Here is a 19933-nt window from a genome sequence, read left to right on the forward strand (position 1 = left end):
TGATGCAAAATCCAAGGCACAGGGACTCACAAGGACCAATTAGTAAAGCACATGTGTTATTCCATCAAAGCACATATCCTTTATCAATGAGCCAGAAATCACTTCCTGCACTATGGAAGGTGCCCCTTTTGTGATAAATGTCCAAGTCCTATTATAAATTTCATCAATCAGGGTACTGAACTGATTAGGAATTCCACTAATAGGCTTTCCCTCTTTCTCAAGATTGATTAATACAACCCTACAGTGCTGTCCTGGTACCATAAATTCTTTTCTAAGTCAAGTATAACACTAGATGGGTAAGACATATGAATACAAGATAAAACAACTTAAAAGGTGCAGCTTGAAAGGTGCAGGTTTCTATTGATTCTGCTCTTGGCAAGGGGAGGAGAATAGCCAGAGAAGAAGAGGGAGAGGGAGAGAGAGAGAGAGAGAGAGAGAGAGAGAGAGAGAGAGAGAGAGAGAGAGAGAGAGAGAGAGAGAGAGAGAGAGAGAGAGAGAGAGAGAGCAGTCCTAAATTAAGAAAAGTTACTCTCTGAGCTGTCCTCTGTATACTCATGTCTTGAACATATGGATACAAGGAGATACACATCTGGGTCAACCACAGAAGCTTATGAGAAGTAAAACTAGTTATGTTATACAATTTACAGCAGAAAAAAGGAACACATTTAGAAATAGGTACCAGTTGTGTCTAGCTCCAATGAAATGGCCACTCACTTCTCTCCCTTTTCTCCTTCTCAGCCAGCAAGATGAAGCAAAGTTACTAACTATAGGGTGCTGAAATTAGTCATTCATAGCTTTAATGTTTTTCTATAATTTTATTTGCTTGAAGTTCTGCCTCTATTTTTGAATGTCACGGGCCCCTTCCTATTGATGTTTTCTTTACCAGAAATTACTGGAATTGTGCTGTGCCAAATAACCAAATTTTGTCCTTTTGTATATTCATCCTGGGCAGAGTGGATAGAGTGCTGGGCCTGGAGTCTGGAATTCTCACTTTTCTGAGTTGAAATCTGGCCTCAGAGACTTACTAACTTTGTGACCCTGGGCAAGTAACCCTGTTTGCCTCAGCGTCCTCATCTGTAAAATGAGCTGGAGAAGGAAATGTCAAACCAAATGCTCATTTTGGCTTAACTGCCAGGAAGGTAGAGTGAACATGATTTCTTCATACTCCTACAACAGGAGAAAACTCTGGCTGACTTTTCATCTTGACTCCTGGAACTGAATAGTCCCTGCTTTCCGCCAACAGCATCATTTGGAAGCAAAAGCCCTGGAGAAAGAGCCCGGAGACTCAAATTCTAGACCTAGGTTTATCATTAGGTTGCAGTACAACCCTAGGCAAATTATTTCCTTTCCGTGTCTCAGTTTTATCATGTGTCAAGTGATAAGTGGATTGGACGGGGTGGTTTTCAGACCCCTTCTGCCTCTGGCATCCTATGATTCTTCTAGATGGGAAGCAAAACGAAGAAAAAGGAGTTACTCTGGCCCATCACTGCCGCCCCACCACCAACAGAAACGATAACAGCGCTCAGCTCTCTGGGTGGCATGGGGGGGAATATTTTTTAAAAAAATGCTAAGCTGCCGAAGAGAGAAGGTACTGTTTTCAGGAACAAATTAGGAATGATGTAGGGAGAGGAGATGGCACAAAAATAAATTTGAGTGAGGGGCTGACACTTCCTACAAACAACTGCATCTCGGCTGACAACCCGGGTGATTCACGCTCACACCAGACCCCGCCCACGCTACTCGGCCCTCTTTTGTCTCTTTGTGCTTTCCGTAGCGGAACTGAGGTCGGCGTCTGAATTCGGAAGTGAATGCTTTGGGAAGTCTCAGTACCTGGCACCACGAGCGCAAGTTGGAGAGGACCGGCGAGGGACCGTATCGGCTCATCTGTCTTTCAGATTTACGGTGTGCTGGCCAGTGGAGACGGGCAGAGGGACCAAGATGAGAGACAGATTTGGGGAGGAGGAGTAGGGGGGAGCAGATGCTGCTGTCTGTTTTGAAAGGATTGGGCTGGGGCGGGGCTGGTCCTCGGGCAGTGTCTGGAGAATCAGCGGTAGTAATGCCTCATCTCTTGTCTCCTCCCTCCCCCATGTCCAGGCAGGGATGCTGCCTGTGGCATCTTTGGGGTCATGGTGGTGTGTCTGGGGGGCGGGGGGAAAGGGTGTGGCAGGATGGTGTGCAGAACTGTTCCTGGAATTGACTCACAAGTGCGTGTGGTCATTTCTTTATTTCTTTTTTCTTTTCTTTTCTTTTTGAATTCCAGTGTGCTGACAGCTTTCCCAGATTTTTTTTTTATCCACCTCCCCACCACCTTAGTTAGCCCTAATGCCTTTAAATGAGTTGAATGAAGATGGTACCGAGCAAGAAGAAGGGGTAAACACGGAATCTGATGTGATTGCCATTACCAATGTTCTGGAGACGTTCAGTGAGAGCCAGGAGACAAAAGGGCTAATCGATAACCTGAAGTATGTGTATGGCGATTTGGTAACTCGTGAGGTTACAATCGAAAAGTTCATAGGTAAGTGTCCTTTGATAACTCAGTTAAATTTCCATTTTGTGATGACTTTTATGATCCTTTTATAGGGAGGCAACGATAACAGAACGGATAACCACGATTTGAAAATAGTTTTTGTGGTAGTTGTTAGGATGCTTTTATGGAGGTAACTTGGTATAGTGGTACAGTGCAGGATTTGGAGTTAAAAGACTTGGGTTCACTACCTATATAACCTTAGAAAAATCACTTAATCTCTCTGGGCCACATTTCTTCCTCCTTTGTAAAATGAAGAGTTGATCTCTAGGTGCCCTTCCACTTCTAAATTTACAATTCTTTGAGTTTATGATGGAGGTAGCTTTGATAATCCCATTTGCTGCCATTTGATCTGAAGTTGTCTAAGGAATTTGGGGACACAGTAGGAGAAAGTCAGATCCTATTTTGCTTTTAAGACTTGTACCTTCAGTGACATGTAATAGAGAGAGGAAGAGAATAAATGCTAACTTTCTGGAGAACTAGAATTTAAATGGGCATAATAGAAATTGGATAGTGGAGATGGTAAGCAGTGTACCTAATTATGGGGTATACAAATCACACATGAAAATTGATCTTATTACTTTATAGCCGTATTCTTTGTGTAGTATCTTATATTATTCTAATTAGAATCGTAAATATTTGCGATAGAAGGAATCTTAGACATTATGTGGACCAATTCCTTCGTTTTATATATGAGGAAACCAAGGGCTAAAGAACTGAAATGACTTGTCCAATATCTCGTAGTAAGTGGCAGAGTGGAGATTTGAACCTACACCTAAAAATCTTTACCCTGAAGCTGAAATGCACTTTGCAGCTAACTGGCTAAGACAAAGTGGGGAGGGACATGCCCAGGGAAAGGACTAGCATTTTGTTTATTTTTCTATTCACTTTGACTCAGTAAAATGTTTATTAAGTGTTTATTTACATTACATTTACATACTTATATTTATTAAGGTGGACCATCTTGCTAGGTGCAGGAAATACAAAGAAAAATGAAATAGTTCTTAAAAGGAGCTTTTTTTGTTGGAAGGCTGCAACTCTAACTCAAAGAAGCATAAGGTATTTTCAGAAGGGAACATATATTAACAATTGGGGAGCTCCAGAGAAGCTTCATGGAGGAAATGGCACCTGAGCCTTGGAGGAAGATTAGTATTCTGAGAGTGGGCAGAGGGAGCATCTCAGGCCTAATGGAAATTCTTGAGCAAAAGGATGAAGTTGGCAGGCAGGAGATGGAATGTCAAATTTGAGGAATCCCTAGAATTTCCCTTTGGCTGGAACATTAGAATGTGTGACAGGGAGGAATGTGAACTAAGGCTGGACAGGTAGGTTACACTGTTTATGGAAGACCTTACAAACTCCTAAACATTCATTTTTATATTAGATGAAGCCATTAAATGTTTTTGAGCTGGTGGCACTGTACCTTCCGACCTACTGTTGTAGTGGTATAGAGTAGTATTCTTAAAATCAAATAGAAACAGATCACAGCTGGTTGCATGTTGACATATAAAGCCATTAATTAATGTTGTTTATATTGTATTGTATTTTTTATTTATTATATTAAACCCGAGGTTCCCAAATTTATTTGGCCTACCACCCCCTTTTCAAAAAAAGAAAATTATTCCATGACCCCCTGGAAATCTATTTTCTTTAACCCTTTAACATTTAAAAAAATTTACATCATTTCAAAAAAATATAAAGTATTTTTAAAAAAAAAATGACACATCTTAAATTTAATAACTTATTGTAAATTTGTGGTTTTTTCCTGTATTGAAATTTTGATGACACAATGTCATGTTTTGTAACCATATTGTATTGTATTGTAAACAAGTCATTACATGCACACATTCCTGCCAATGCATGCTGGACTTCCCGACAATGCAGTTGGGACACACTTGCCTACCAACCCTTGCTTCTTAAGACCTGTTGGCAGACTTGACCACTCATGGGTTCTAACTCACATTTTGTGCGTTTATTTGGAAAATAATGTAATCACTATGACTTTAACTCTGTTACACAACAGATGAAACATATATGAATGGTTTTTGAAAATATTTTTTTTCTTTCCTTATGTTTCCACTGCCCCTTTATTTTTATTTAGTGCCCCCCAGTTGTATGGACACTACTTCTCCCCACTCCAGTCATTCCAGTGCCCTCCAGGGGGCCCACTTTGAGAACAGCTGTGTTAATCCTTTCCCAATTACGTTTTAATTTGGTTCTGCTTTAGAGGAGCGGTATTTGACGCCTCTGGTGTGGAGGATTGATTCTTTGTAGGAAGGAAGAGACTGGATGCTGAGAGTTAAGAGGCTATTAGCATACTCTAGATAATGTAAGTGAAGAGAAATGGGATGGATAGAAGAAATGATATAAAAGTCGAACTGATAGAACTTGGCATATAACTGGCAAGAGAAAGAGAGGGATGAATCAAATTGGAGAAAAGATATAGGGAGGTTTGGAGGTGAGGTGGGTTTAAGGAGAAGGATTAGGGGCCGTGTTTGGGAAATGTTGAATTTGAGATATTGATTCAATGTTTGGTGGAGATGTCTAAGAACTAGTTGGAAGTATGGTGAGAGTTTAGGACTAGATGTATAGTTTTTTTTTTTAGGCAGTTGGGCAGTTGCCCAGGGTCACACAGTGAGTAGGTGTCACGTGTTTGGTCTGAGACCGGATTTGAACTCAGGTCCTCCTGACTTCAGGGCTGGTGCTCTATCCACTGGGCCGCCTAGCTGCCCCTAGATGTATAGTTTTGAGAGTGATGAACTGTGTAGAGATGAGAATTGAACTCACAGAATCAGTTTAGAGCACCAACAGAGAGAAAGAGAGAATGAAAAAGAGAAGTTTCAGAGAGAGGTGGAGAGGGATGACTGTCCAAAAACAAGACTGACAATTGATCTGATTGGGTGAAGAATTAGGAGAGTGCATTGTCATTGAAGTCAAGGGAAGATAGAGAAAATAGGAGAGAGTGAGGAATCCTTTTTGTGAAAAGCATCAGAGGAGGAGGAGGAAAAGGCTATTTCATTTAGCTACTGAAAACACTGGTAATCTTTGAAGGAGCAATTTCAGGTGAGTGGAGAGGGTTGGAAGCCAGATTACAAGTAGTTGAGAAGTGGATCAGCATATGGGTGACTCTTTCTAAGATGTTAACTGTGAAAAGGAGGAGAGATACAGGACTGTGGCTTCAGAGGTAGTAGGGTCAGTTGTAGGTTTTATAAGGGAAAGGGAGGGGAGAAAGCTGGGTATGTATAGGTAACACGGAAGGAACCAGTAGATAAGAGGGAGATTAAAAGTTATAGATGTGGAGAGAATGATGGAAGGGGAAAACCTCCATACAATTCTCTTATACTTTTTCTTCTTTACAGAGAAGAGGATTATGGGAGAGGAATGTAGTCAGCACAGGTACTCTATGCTTGAGGCAGTCACCTTGGCCCTCTTGCTACCTCTTATCCAGAGCCTGGTCACAGATCCATCCATTCATCCTTCCTTCATTCCTTCCTTCCTTCTTTCCTTCCTTCCTTCCTTCCTTCCTTCCTTCCTTCCTTCCTTCCTTCCTTCCTTCCTTCCTTCCTTCCTTCCTTCCTTCCTTCCTTCCTTCCTTCCTCTCTCCTTCCCTCCTTCTTCCCTTCTTTCTTTTCTTCTTTCCTTCTGTCTTTTCTTCTTTCCTTCTTTAAGAATTTGTTTTGCTCTAGCTGTGTGACCCTGGGCAAGTCACTTAACCCTGATTGCCTCACACACACACACAAAAGCAAAGAATTTGTTTTGCTTATGACTAATTCCTCACTGAATCTTTCTTCCCTCTTATTCCCACTTCTTCCAGTTCCCTATTTGTTTGTATTTTCCTGTTGAGTTGAATTTATTTCTGCATCGGGGTGTGTGAGTGTGTGTTTTCAAACCCTCCTTTGGCTACTTCAGATGAAAGTAAGGTTCTGGTGATTACTTTTCTTTCCCAGCCCTTTCCCTTTGTGTAGACTCTACTTGCCAAACCCATTTAAGTGAGATAAATGAGATCACTTTTTCTTTCCTAGTATATCCCTTTTCCCTTGCTTTACTTCCTTTTTTAAAGATTATTAGAACAAGAAAACCATTGCCAGGCCTTCTGTCTTATATGACTTCTTTCTTATCCATCCTTACGTTAAGATTCTTTTTGGCTAGGCAACGGGGTTAAGTAACTTGCCCAGAGTCACACAGCTAGTAAGTGTCAAATGTCTGAGGTCACATTTGAACTCAGGTCCTCCTGACTTCAGGGCCAGTGCTCTATCCACTGTGCTACCTAGCTGCCCCTTTATATTACGATTCTTAAAGGGGCATATGTATACATTAGACTCTAAACACTTCATTCTTATAAAGTCCCTTTGGATTTACCTTTTTATGTTTCCTTGAATCCTATGCTTATACTTAAAAGTTTCTATGTAGCTCTAGTCTTTTCATCAGGAATTCTTGGAAGTCCTCTATTTCATTAAAGATCCATTTTCCCTTTGTAGGGTTATATTTAATTTTTCTGGGTAAATTATTCTTACTTGTATTTCTATATTTTTGTCTCCTGAAATATTGTATTCCATAATCTTTCTTCCTTTATCATTGTACTTGTTAAATCTTATACAATCCTGACTGTGGTTTATTGATGTGTTAAATATCATACAATCCTGACTAGGTTTATTGGTTCTTCAACTCTTTCTTTCTGGGTGTTTGAGGTATTTTTTTCTTTCATTTGGAAACTCTGGGTTTTGACTCTGTTCACATCTGGAGGGACTGTTATGTCATTATATAAATTCCTGGCCTATCTTATCTGGGGTCCTGCTGTTATGTTCTTCAGGTTATGAGTGCTGTGTTCTTCAGGTTTAACATTGATGGCTTGGGCTAGGTAACTGCAAACTTTCACCAGGCCCTTTGTGGTCTAAATTTTGGCCTCCTGGACTTTTGAGATTCTGGACTCTGGTTTAGACCTAGGCAACAAAACTTCATACTTACCTCTGAGTGGAGCTCCAGCTGACAGTTACTGGTTCCAACATTGTCAGCTAGCTTGAAGGCTCTGCAGGTTCTGAGCCATGATATACTGTCTCTTTTTTCTTACTTTGAGAGTTCAGTCTTTGGTCCTGCTTTGGGGCCAGACCAGTAGGACTGTTGTAAGTAAGGGGCTGTCTGTGAATCCCACTCAGCATCAGAGAGACAGCTTTGCATCCCTTTCTGAATATGGAGGCAAAGACAGTGCAATAGTGGTCCATCCCAGTTCTGAGTCCAATATCTCTAATAGTAGTATGGCCTTGTTTTGAACTTGGTCTGAGTCTGCAATCATGACCTGCTTCTGTGCCACAGTTTTTGCCCTAGACCCTTGCTTGTGTGTGTAATTTGTGATTTTAGGCTAAAAAGATGACCTGTTATGGTTTCTCCTTATATTCCCAGATCACTGCTCATTCTAGGGCTGTTCTTAAATCTTTATTAGAGTAGACATGAATGGCATGGGGCTGTGTTCCTCCTCTGCCATCTTTGCTGGTCTCTTGTTTGCATTTCACAGTTCCTAGACCACAGCTCCGATCTTTTTATAAGAAATGTTTGAGGAGTAGCTAGGTGGTGCAGTGGATAGAACTCTGGCCTTGGAGACAGGAGGACCTGAGTACAAATTTGACCTCAGACACTTGACACTTAATTAGCTGTGTGACCCTGTGCAAGTCACTTAACTCTGATTGCCACCAAAAAGCAAAACAAAAGAAAACAAAATAAAATAAATATTTGAAAGTCTTTTACATTAAAGGGGCTGTTTTTTCACCCTGTACAATTATAATAATTAGGATTCTCTAATCTTTTTTGTCATTTCTTAAAGCTCCATATTCCATTATATTTATATACCATAAATTTATTCGGCTATTTTCCAGTTGTCTAAGGTGTTTTAAAGTGCCCTCTTTCCCCCCACCCCCTTTAGATTCTAGTATTTTAGTTCTTTTGTCTCCCTCCTTCCTCCATCTTGAGAGGAGGACCTTAAGGATCAAGAAGTTTGTTTCCTCCCTGGTGTTAATCCTCTCTCTTAACTACACCTCTGCCTAGTTCTACTTGTTTCCTGGTTGACTTTGACATATTTCTGTTTTTGCACAATGTGCATGTGTATTTAACCCTCCTTTTTCCGTTTCAGATAAAAGCAAGGTTTATTTGATGCCTACCCTTCCTTCCTTCTTCCTCCATGTTTATATACTCTTATCCTTATATACCTCAAATATGAGAAGTTCCATCTCTTTCTTTTTCCTTTCTGAGTATATTCTTCCTTTACCCTCTCCTCTCTTTCTCTTCTTCAAACCCTCAGAACAAACTTGCTCCATCTTTAGATCCTCTGTTTTTCTTTTTATACGTTGAAGTTCTTAAGTGATTGATACTTGTTTCTTTTCTCCATCAGAAGTATTCATCCAGCTCCTATTTGCTCAAATAAATTTACCTTTATAGGTTTTCTTGGCCTCCTATGTTTGTATTTCAGAGTTCCTATTCAGCTGTTGTCTTTTTTTTAATTTAAATTTTATTTTTTTAAATAGTATTTTATTTTTTCCCTAAATGTGCATAAAGTTTTCAGCATTCACTTTTAATAAGATTTTGAGTTTCAAACTTTTTTCTCCCTACTTCCTCTCTCTCCTCCTCAAGGCAGAAAGTGGTCTGATATAGGGTTATACATGTACAATCATATTAAACATATTTCCACATTAGTCATGTTGTGAAAGAACAATCAAAACATAAGGGAAAAGCCAAGAGAAAGTAAAAACAAAACAAAAAAAGTGAAAATAGTATGCTTCAATCTGTATTCAGACTCTATAGTTCTTTTTCTGCATGTGAATAGTATTTTCCGTCATGAGTCTTTTGGAATTTTCTTAAGATTATTGCATTGCTGAGAAGAGCCAAATCTGTCAAAGTTGATCATCTCACAGTGTTGCTGTTACTGTGTGCAATGTTCTTTTGGTTCTGCTCACTTCAGTCAGCATCAGTTCATGTAAGTCTTTCCAGGTTTTTCTGAAATCTGTCTGCTCATCATTTCTCATAGGACGATAGTATACATTCATATGCCACAACTTGTTCAGCAATTGATGGGCATCCCCTCACTTTCCAATTCTTTGCCACCACAAAAAGATCAACTCTTGTCTTTTTTATCAGAAATGCTTAAGAGTCCTCTGTTCCATTAAAGTTCCACTTTGTTTCCCTGTAGTTATACAGAGCTTTGCAGGGAAAGTTTTAAAATATAGTATTCCAAAAGGTATTTTAAATTGTGGTCTAATTTCTTTTGCCTTTTGAAATATTGTATTTCAAGATCTCTTGTTTTTTAATAGAGGCTGCCAGTTCTTGTGTTCCTTACTGGTTCCTTGGTACTTGAAGTACTTTTTTTTTTGCTTTTTGGTGAGGCAGTCGGGGTTAAGTGACTTGCCCAAGGTCGCACAGCTAGTAAGTGTTAGGTGTCTGAGGCTAGACTTGAACTCAGATCCTTCTGACTCCAAGGCCAGAGCTCTATTCACTATACCACCTAGCTGCCCCTTGAAGTACTTCTTTCTGGATGCTTTCAGGGAGCTCAGGATTTTTGCTATGACATTCCTGAGACTTTGCCTTTTGGTTTTTCTTTCAGGAGATGATTGATGGAGTCTTTCTTCTTTTTGCCCTCTGGTTCTAGTAATTCTGGGCATTCTTCATTTATAATTTCTTGAAATACAGTATATAGGTTTTTTTTTTCAATTATGATTTTCAGGAAGTCCAGTGATTTTATTTTATTTCATTTTTTGAGATGAGACTATCTTGCCTAGACTGAAAGTGTAGTGGCCACTCATGGGCCCATCAGGACAGAAACTTTGTCCTGTTTCATTTTCATCCTGGACTGGTTTGCCCCTTCTCAGGTAGCCTTGTGATGGTCCCCTGATCCTAGGGGCTCATCATATTAGTGCTGAATTTAATGTTGATGCCTGATTGCCTTTGGGCCTAATGCTTCTTAATACTCCCAATCTTAAGTGATCCACCAACCTTAGCCTCCCCAAGTAGCAGGGACTACAGGTATGCTCAGTGAGTGTGGTGATTCTTAAATTAAATTATCTGTCCTTGATCTGTGTTCTAGGTCAGTTTTTTTTATATCAGATAGTTTCCATTTTCTTATATTGTTTTAGTCTTTTGATTTTGTTCTTATATTTCCTACTTTCTCATGGAGCCATTGATTTTGTGTGGTCTCTTCTGGTTTTCAGGCAATCCATTACTTGGGTAAGTTTTACTGCTTTCTTTTTTAAGCTATCCAGTCTCCTTCTAGTCCTTTCTTCCAGAGTTGTTCTTATTTCATTTTAAAAAATCTATTGCTTCATTTCTTCTGGGAATTCATGTTGACTTTGTGGAAGATTTTTTTTTTCCTTTTAAGGCCCTGCTTGGAGTTGTTATGGAATTAGATTTGTAAAAATATTTTATACTAGTTAGATATTTTCTTAGATTTTCTCTTCTCTCCAGCTGTAGTTCTTAAATTGGTCCAGGTCTAGGCCGTGCCCTCCCTCCTCTTCCATAGGTGGTTGGCCCTGCTTGGTTTCAGTCTTTATGATCTGCTTTTCTACAGTGATCTCCATCTTTAGTCTTATGCCCCTTTACATGTTTGAAGTTCAGAACAATGGATGTCAGGCCCCTCTGTGGCATCTTAAGACAGAGTGCTAGAAGCCTAGGATAACCTGGGTATTTCCAAGGGCTTGCCTTTCTTTCCTCCTCCTCAGGTTACATCTCCCAGGTGCCTTCTCCCCTATTTCTGCCTTTATGCCCTCTCACATGATGAAGTGACACTGATCTTTGCCAAGGCAAACCTCTGTATGCCAAAGTATTACCATTCTGTTCCATATTCTGCAGCAGCTTATACTTTGTATCATTGCCATTCTCTCACTTATTTTTAGACTCTCCCTGTCAACTAGCTGTTTTCCTACTGTCTACAAACATGTCCATTTCTCTCCCATCTTCAAAAAAACCCTCACTTTATCCATCCATCTCTGCTAGCTATCATCCCATAGCTCTTCATCCTTTTATGGCTAAATAGGTGGTATTCAGACTTTTGTATGGAGAACCCTAATTCTCTTAGAACTCTTTTAGCTCTTATGCTTTTTTGTTTGTAGAGGTCTCAAGTCAATTTCCAGTTGTCATTTTAAGAAATTTTATTTTGTTGTTGTGTCATCTTTATATTTTTTTACTCCAGATGGGCCTTTCTGTTTTTCCTAGATTTCATGGTTTTATTAGAATACTCTAAGTTGAATACTCTGTGTTGTAGAGTGTGGTGTTCTTTATTTTTTTGAATACTCTTATGTACGTTTAAAAATTTTTAAATAATTCATTTATTTTTAGTTTTCAGCATTCACTTCTATAAGCTTTTGAGTTTTAAGTTTTTAAAAATTTTTAAAAATTAATTTATTTTGATTTATCAACAATCACTTCCATAAGCTTTTGAGTTTTAAATTTTTCTCCTTCCTCCCCACCTCCCTCCCCAAGACGGTGTGCAATCTGATATAAGTATACATATACATTCCTATTAAACATATTTTCACATTAGTGATGTTGTAGGTAAGAATTAGAACCAATAGGAGGAACCACCAGAAAGAGGAAACAAAACACAGCAGAAGAAAAAAAATAGCAAATAGTATGCTTCAATCTGCATTCAAACTCCATAGTTCTTTCTTTGGATGTGAATAGCATTTTTCCATCATGAGGCCTTTTGGAGATGTCTTAGATCCTTGTATTGCTGAGAAGGGTTAAGTCTATCAATATTAGTACCTAACCGATTATGTTATTCCCTATCTGATGAGAGTAAGGTTCAAACAATGCTCATCTCTCTCCCTTCTTTTCCCTCTGCTGTAATAGGTTTTTGTGCATTTTCCTGTAATGCAATTTACCCTTGTCTGCCTCCTCTTTTCCTTTTCTCTCAGCACATTTTCTTAGTTAGATCAGATTAATCCACTTACTTGGATCCATTTAACCCACTTGATTAGTTTTGTTTTTTTATCATTACATCAAAGTCAATTTATACCCACTCCCTTTATGTATACTCCTTTAAAATGGTGTAATACAATTCTCAAGGGTCACAAGTGTCATCTTCTCTTGTGGGTATGTAAACAGTTTGCCCTTATTAATAACTTCTTTCTTTCTGTCCCATTTACCTTTTTATATCTCTCTTGAGTCTTGTTTGAAGATCAAATTTTCTGTTGCCTTTTTATCAGGAAGGTTTGAAAGTCCCCTATTTCGTTGAATATCTGTTCCCTCCCTTGAAAGATCATGCTCATTTTCACTGGGTAGTTGATCCTTGGTTGTAATCCAAGCTCCTTTGCCTTATGGAATGTCATATTCCATGCCATACAGTCTTTTAATGTAGAAGCTGCAAGGTCCTGTGTAATTCTGACTGTGGCCACGAATTGTTTCTTTCTGGCTGCTTGCAGTATTTTCTCTTTGACCTGGTAATTTTGGAATTTGGCTACTATATTCCTTGGCGTTTTCAATTTGGAATCTCTTTCTGGAGGTGGAGGTGATCGGTGGATTCTTTCCATGACTGTTTTACCTTCTAGTTCTAGGACCTCAGGGCAGTTTTCCTTTATGATTTCCTGAAAGATACTGTCCAGGCTCTTTTTTTCATCGTGATTTTGAGGTAGACCAATAATTTTTAAATTGTCTCTCCTGGATCTATTTTCCAGGTCAGTTGTTTTATCAATGAGGTACTTTACGTTTTTATCTATTTTTTCATTCTTTTGTTTCTGTTTGACTGATTCTTGCTTTCTCATAGAGTCGTTTGCTTCCATTTGTCCAATTCTAATTTTTAACAAATTGTTTTCTTCTATTACATTTATTTTTTATTTTATTTTATTTATTTAGGCAATTGGGGTTAAGTGACTTGCCCAGCGTCACACAGCTAGTAAGTGTCAAGTGTTTGGTCGGAGGCCGTATTTCAACTCAGGTCCTACTGACTTCAGGGCCGGTGCTCTATCCTCTGCACCACCTACCCGCCCCTCTTCTATTAAATTTTGTACCTCCTTCCCCATTCTGCCAATTGTATTTTTTTAAAAAAATTAATTTATTTATTTTTAGTTTTCAACATTCACTTCCACAAGATTTTGAGTTCCAGATTTTCTTCCCATCTTGTCCCTTCCCCCACCCTAAGATGGCATGCATTCTGAATACACCTTCTCCTAATCTGCCCTCCCTTCTATCTCTCCACCCCTTCTTTTGTTCCCTTCCCCTGCAGTTTTCCTGTAGGGCAGTATAGATTTCTATACCCCATTTCCTGTATATCTTATTTCCCAGTTGCATGTGAAAACAAATTTATTTTTAACTTTTGTTTTTAAAACTTTGGGTTCCAAATTTTCTCCCTTCTCTCCCCACCCACCCTCATTGAGAAGGCAAGCAACTCGATACAAATTATACATGTGTAGTAATGCAAAACTTTTTCCATAGTAGTCGTGTTGTGAAAAACTAAGTATATTTCCCTTCATCGTATTCCACCCCCCCATTTATTCTATTCTCTCTTTTGACCCTGTCCCTCCTTAGAAGTGTTTGCTTCTGATTACCCTCTACCGCAATCTGCCCTCCCCTCTATCATCCTCCTGTTGTCTTGTCCCCTTCCTTCCCTATTTTCTTGTAGGGTAAGATAGATTTCCATACCCAATTGAATGTGTATGTTATTCTCTCCTTAAGCCAAATCCGATGAGAATAAGATTCACTCATTCCCTCTCACCTTCCCCCATTTCCCCTCCACTGTAAAAGCCTTTTCTTGTCTGTTTCGTGTGAGATAATTCACCCCATTCTACCTCTCCCTTTCTCCTTCTCCCAGTATAATCCTCTCTCACCCCTTAATTTTATTCTCCAGAATAAAATTATTCTTCCCTTCATCTTTAACTCACCTTGTGCTCTCCATCTATCTGTCTATCTATCTATCTATCTATCTATCTATCTATCTATCTATCTATCTATCTACCTATCTATCTATATACATATATATTTTTTCCCTTTATCTAATATTGACAAAGGACTCATGAGTTACAAATATCATCTTTCCATGCAGAATGTGAACAGTTCCACCTTAATAAGTCTCTTATGATTTCTCTTTCCTGTTTACCTCTTCGTGTTTCTTTTGAGTCTTGTATATAAAACTAAAATTTTCTATTCAGTTCTGATCTTTTCATCAAGAATGTTTGAAAGTCCTCTATTGCACTGAATATCCATTTTTTCCCCTGAAGGATTATGTTCAGTTTTGCTGGGTGGGTGATTCTTGGTTGTAATCTTGTCTTCTTTGCCCTCAGGAATATCACATTCCATGCCCTCTGATCCCTTAATGCAGAAGCTGCTAAATCTTGTGTTATCCTGATTGTGTTTCCACAGTACTTGAATTGTTTCTTTCTGGCTTCTTGCAGTATTTTCTTCTTGATCTGGAAACTCTGGAATTTGGCTACAATATTCCTAGGCGTTTTCCTTTAGGGATTCTTTCAGGAGGTGATTGGTGGATTCTTTCAATTTCTGTTTTGCCCTTTGGTTCTAAAATATCAGGGCAGTTTTCTTTGAGAATTTCTTTTTTTTTTAAATTAATTTTATTTTTATTAGTCAATTGGAGTTAAGTGACTTGCCCATGATCACACAGCTAGTAAGTGTCAGGTGTTTGGTCTGAGGCCATATTTGAACTCAGGTCCTTTTGACGTTAGGGCTGGTGCTCTATCCACTGGAGAATTTCTTGAACGATGCTGTCTAGGTTCTTTTTTTGACCATGGATTTCAGATAGGCCAGTAATTTTAAAATTATCTCTCCTGGATCTATTTTCCAGGTCAGTTGTTTTTCCAGTGAGATGTTTCACATTGTTTTCAATTTTTTCATTCTTTTGAATTTGTTTTACAGTGTCTTGATTTCTCATAAAGTCACTAGCTTCCAGTTGCTCCATTCTAATATTTAAGGAAGTATTTTCTTCAGTAAGCTTTTGGACTTCCTTTTCCATTTGGCCAATTTTGCTTTTTAAGGCATTCTTCTCCTCATTGGCTTGCTGGGCCTCTTTTGCCATTTGGGTTAGGCTATTTTTTAAGGTGTTATTTTCTTCACTATTTTTTTTTGGGTCTCCTTTAGCAAGCTGTTGATTTGTTTTTCATGATTTTCTTGCATCACTCTCAGTTTTTCCTCTGCTTCTCTTACTTGCTTCTCAAAATCCTTTTTGAACTCTTCCATGGCCTGGGACCAATTCATATTTTTCTTTGAGGTTTTGGACGTAGGAGCTTTGACTTTGTTGTCTTCTTCTGGTTGTGTGTTTTAATCTTCTTTGTCACCAAAGTAAGATTCTATGGTCTGACTCTTTTTGGATCTTTGTTCATGATCCCAGCCAATTACTTGACTTTTAAACTCTTTGTTAAGGTAAGGCTCTGCTTCCACTGTGCTTCCATCGTCCCACAGTGCGGGGGTTTTGTATAGCTGTTTTCAGAGATACTTCTAGGGACCTGTAAATTTTCAGTTCTTCCAAGGTGGTATGATAAGGGGTGAGGTGTTTACTCATTTCCTGGCCTATGCCCTGGTTTGTGAGTGACCACAAGCACTCTTTTCTGCCTTAGAACTGTGAGGAGGATTTTCTCTCCAACGCCACCACAAGCTCCACTGGGTCAGTACTCCTCACTTCAGGACCACCACCCAGAACTGTGACCCAGATCCAAGCATGGGCAAAGCAAGAGATTCCTGCCTCAGCACTGGCAAAGAGATCCCTGCAGTCCCCCTCTGATCAGCTACTCAATTCCCCCTCAGTCTGTGGGCTGGAAGCTCTGGAAGCAGCCACTGCCCAGGGGCCGAGTTCAGGGACTGGGACCAGGACCATGCTTCTCTCTTACCGTAGTCAGACTCTTCCCACTGACTTTCTAAGTTGTCTTTGTCGTTTGTGGGTTGAGAAGTCTGGAAACTGCCACAGCTGCCCACGATTAAGTCCTCTGAGGCCTGCTCCAGGTTTGCTGAGGCCTGTTTTGCCTGTGCACCCACACCAAACTGTGCTCCTCTTCCCACTTGGCACGATATACCTTTCTAGTCAACCATCCAGGCTGTCTTGGGCTGTAAATTTGTTTCAGTCTGTCTTTTCTGTGGGTTCTGCTGCTTTAGAATTTCTTTAGAGCCATTTTTTACAGGTATATGGAGGGATTTGAGGCAGAGCTCAAGCAAGTTACTGCTTTTACTCCGCCATATTGGCTCCGCCCTTCTTGCCAATTATATTTTTTAGAGACTTGTTTTCTTCAGTGTACTTTTTTTCCATTTGGCCAGTTGTATTTTTAGGGACTTGTTTTCTTCAGTGTACTTTTTTTTCTAGTTGGCCAATTGTATTTTTTAAGAACTTGTTTTCTACAGTTAATTTTTGTCCTTGACTTTTAAAATCCTTCTTGAGCTCTTCTGAGAAGGCTTTTTGGGCTTCAGACCAGTTCATATTCCCTTTTGAGGTTCCAGATGTGGGTTTGTTGGCAATGTTATCCTCTTCAGAATTTCTACCTTGATCTTCACTGTTCTCATAATATGAATCTAGCATACATTTCTTTTTGCTCATGGTGTTTGCTTATTTCCTGGCTTTTAAAGAAATTAAGCTCTTCTGCTGGGGAGCACAGAGGGTACTGACTGAGCTTCTTGTGTTGGGAGCCTAGGGCCTGGTCACTGGCATTGTGTGCTGGATTTGTGTTGGCAGTTGAAGGCTGTAGATTCTGGCAGCTTACCTGGTGTTGGGCTGGAATCAGCAACACTGGAACTCTAGAGGTAAGATTGGGTAGTATGGCCCCTGGAGATTTCCTGATCACCTTGGGCCTTTCCTTCCTTTCACTTTTTTCTGCTCCTTTCAGATGGATGTTGCAGGATGTTTGTCTGCCTGGGGCCCCTTGGAGTGCTGCTTCCCTTAGTTTTTCTGAGGCATGGGGAAAGCCAGTTGCTATAGAATGCTGCGGCACCTGGTGGTTTTCCAAGCTGGTTTCCACCAGTTCCTACGCTCTCACTGAGGCAGTTGGGGGTCCTGGTGTTGGTGTTTGCCTGCTCTACCACCTGGGTTTCAGGATCTTTGCCTGGTATGCTGAGGTGGAGCTTTCCACTAGCTTGCTGGGATGCCTCCCATTCTGTACTGCTCCATTTCCCCCAACAGCAAAAGGGGCCTTTTCTGTTAATGATTATCTAAAGCTACCTGGGCTACTAGACTGCTGCACTCCATCTTTCTTCTGGCTCAGCTGTTCCAGGGTTTTGCCTGGGGCTGAGTTTTAAATTTTCTCCTTCTCCCTCTCTTCCCCTCTCTCCAAGATGTTGTGTAATCTGATGTAGGCTCTACTCATACATTCATTTTAAGCATATTGTCACATTAATCATGGTGTATAGAAGAATTAGAACTAATGGAAGGAACCACTAGAAAGAAGAAATAAAAGAAAACAAAAAAAAGAAAAGGAGGGCAAATAGTATGCTTCCATCTGCATTCAGACTCCAAAGTTCTTTCCCTGGATGTGGATAGTGTTTTCCATCATGAGTCTTTTGGAGCTGTCTTAGATCCTTGCATTGCTGAGGAGAGCTAAGTCTAATGAATCTTATGTACATTTAAAGAAATAGGTTCTAGATCTTTATTTCCCCCTGTTGGACCTTTTTAACAACTAAGAAGTTGTTCTGGGGCTTCTATTTTTGTATCATTATTTCTTTCTGGAAGTTTTTTCCTTGCTTTTACTTCCTATTCATTTTTGAGGGGCTTTTTTTTAAAGCAATTTCTTTAGTTTCCCTATTGGGTCTTTTTTTCTTCTGGATAATGTTTTCACTTTGAGGAATTGGTTCTATCCTCTCTTGTTTTTATTGTTGTTGTACTACTTTATTTGGCACATTTGTCACTGTTTTTCAGGGATAAAAGGGTGCTGGATTTATTCATGATAATTAACCCAGACCTTTTGGTGGCACTGTTTCCATCCAGTTTTCAGATTTCTATGGTTCTTTGAAGGATATAACTTTGAAGATGAGATAGGGGATGAAGCAGTGGTTCTGTAGTTAGAAGACCTGAGTTCAAATCCCACCTTTGCCATTTACTGTCTTTGTGACCTTGGACACATCACTTGACTTCCCTAGGCCTCAGTTTCCTCATTGATAAGCATGCAATCTTAACTGTTCCATACCCACTTCAGTGAAAATGCATTTACTGATTAAGGGTGTTGGTGACCTGACAAAGGATAATGTTGGCTATGTTAGTCCTGAGAGAACAAAAAACTCTGACTGTACTTGTTGTATTTTTGATTATCATTTTTATTTATTTAGACATGGCTTAATTTTTCTTTTAGGTTGCCTACAAATCAGTGCCAGTTTGATTAATTAAAGGATATTAAATGTATCAGTTAACACAGTTAAGTTCAACACACTTTAAAAGTGCTTGTTATTTGTAAGGCTTGGAGCATAAATCCTTAAGAGCTTTCAATTAATTATATAAGGTAAGAAATGAGCCTATTTTTAAGAAACATGTAACTGTTTAGGAAATATTTTGAGTTGTCCATTTCATCAACAAAGATGAATACTGAACTTTTTGCAAATTAATTTGGATTTTCACTTGATATATATTTTAATGTAATTCAAACTTATATTTTGTTTTCTCTTCATTTGAATTTATCTTTCAGTGATAATGGACAAGTACCAGGAACAGCCTCATCTGTTGGATCCACATCTAGGTTGGGATTTCTATGTTTGTTTTTAATTGTGCCTGATCATGATCCTAGAGAAAGAACTCAGTTTTTACATGTGTTAGCCTTTATTTGGTTTCATTTTCAGTAGAGTTTGAGAACAAAGTAAAAAAATTGAAAGCAAATTGATGAGTAAATGATTATTTTTAGCTAAGTCGTGATAGTTTTGTAGCAATGTCTCTGTTTGGATTTGTAATTAATGGCATTAGTGGCTAGAGTTGAAGTCCATGAAACTTTGGTTCAAATGTATCCCCTATGATGATAGACAAAGTCACTTAATGAGTTTTAATTTCCTCATCTGTAAAATAGGGATAATCATATCTGTAATATACACCTTACAGATTTGTTGTGGGGCTCTAATGAGATGATGTAGTTAAAGCACTATGCAAACTTTAAAGTGCTGTAACAACTTCTGTAGTATGTTTTATGCAGACATTTTGCATATCTGTAGTAATTTAATTCTTATTTGTTACTTGTCATGATTAGGCTCAGACAAATTTTGCTTTTACAAGCTACCACCTTTACTCTTGAGCTACGTGTAGAAAGAATACACACACACACACACACACACACACACACACACACAAAACACATGTACATACATGCTCATACAACCATAAATTTATTTTCAATTCATAACTCATGCTTGGGTATTTTGACTTTTTTTTCTCTCATAGAATGGATGTTGAATTTATTGTTGGATATTGTGAGGGATAGTGATTCTCCTCCTGCTCTTGTACATCTGGCCTTTAAATTTCTTTACATCATTACAAAG

General features: G+C 39.1%; 1 protein-coding gene across 4 annotated transcripts in view; it reads left to right on the forward strand.

The window, feature by feature from the left end:
* Positions 1-1770: 1770 nt before the first annotated feature.
* Positions 1771-19933, forward strand: part of TBCD (tubulin folding cofactor D) — a 502517-nt gene continuing 484354 nt past the window's right edge. For 2 of the 4 annotated variants that reach the window (XM_078155769.1, XM_020987528.2), the window contains exons 1-4: positions 1773-1902; positions 2261-2515; positions 19096-19146; positions 19836-19933. In XM_078155769.1, coding sequence (XP_078011895.1) covers positions 2323-2515; positions 19096-19146; positions 19836-19933 — 342 coding nt within the window. In that variant the 5' untranslated portion in view covers positions 1773-1902; positions 2261-2322. Of the gene's footprint in view, positions 1903-2260; positions 2516-18765; positions 18913-19095; positions 19147-19835 lie in introns of those variants that run through there. The other 2 variants (XM_078155768.1, XM_078155770.1) reach the window with 2 other exon arrangements.

This window comes from Phascolarctos cinereus, unplaced genomic scaffold, assembly GCF_003287225.1.
Source record: "Phascolarctos cinereus isolate Bilbo 61053 unplaced genomic scaffold, phaCin_HiC Scaffold_5;HRSCAF=322, whole genome shotgun sequence".
NCBI lineage: Eukaryota > Metazoa > Chordata > Mammalia > Diprotodontia > Phascolarctidae > Phascolarctos > Phascolarctos cinereus.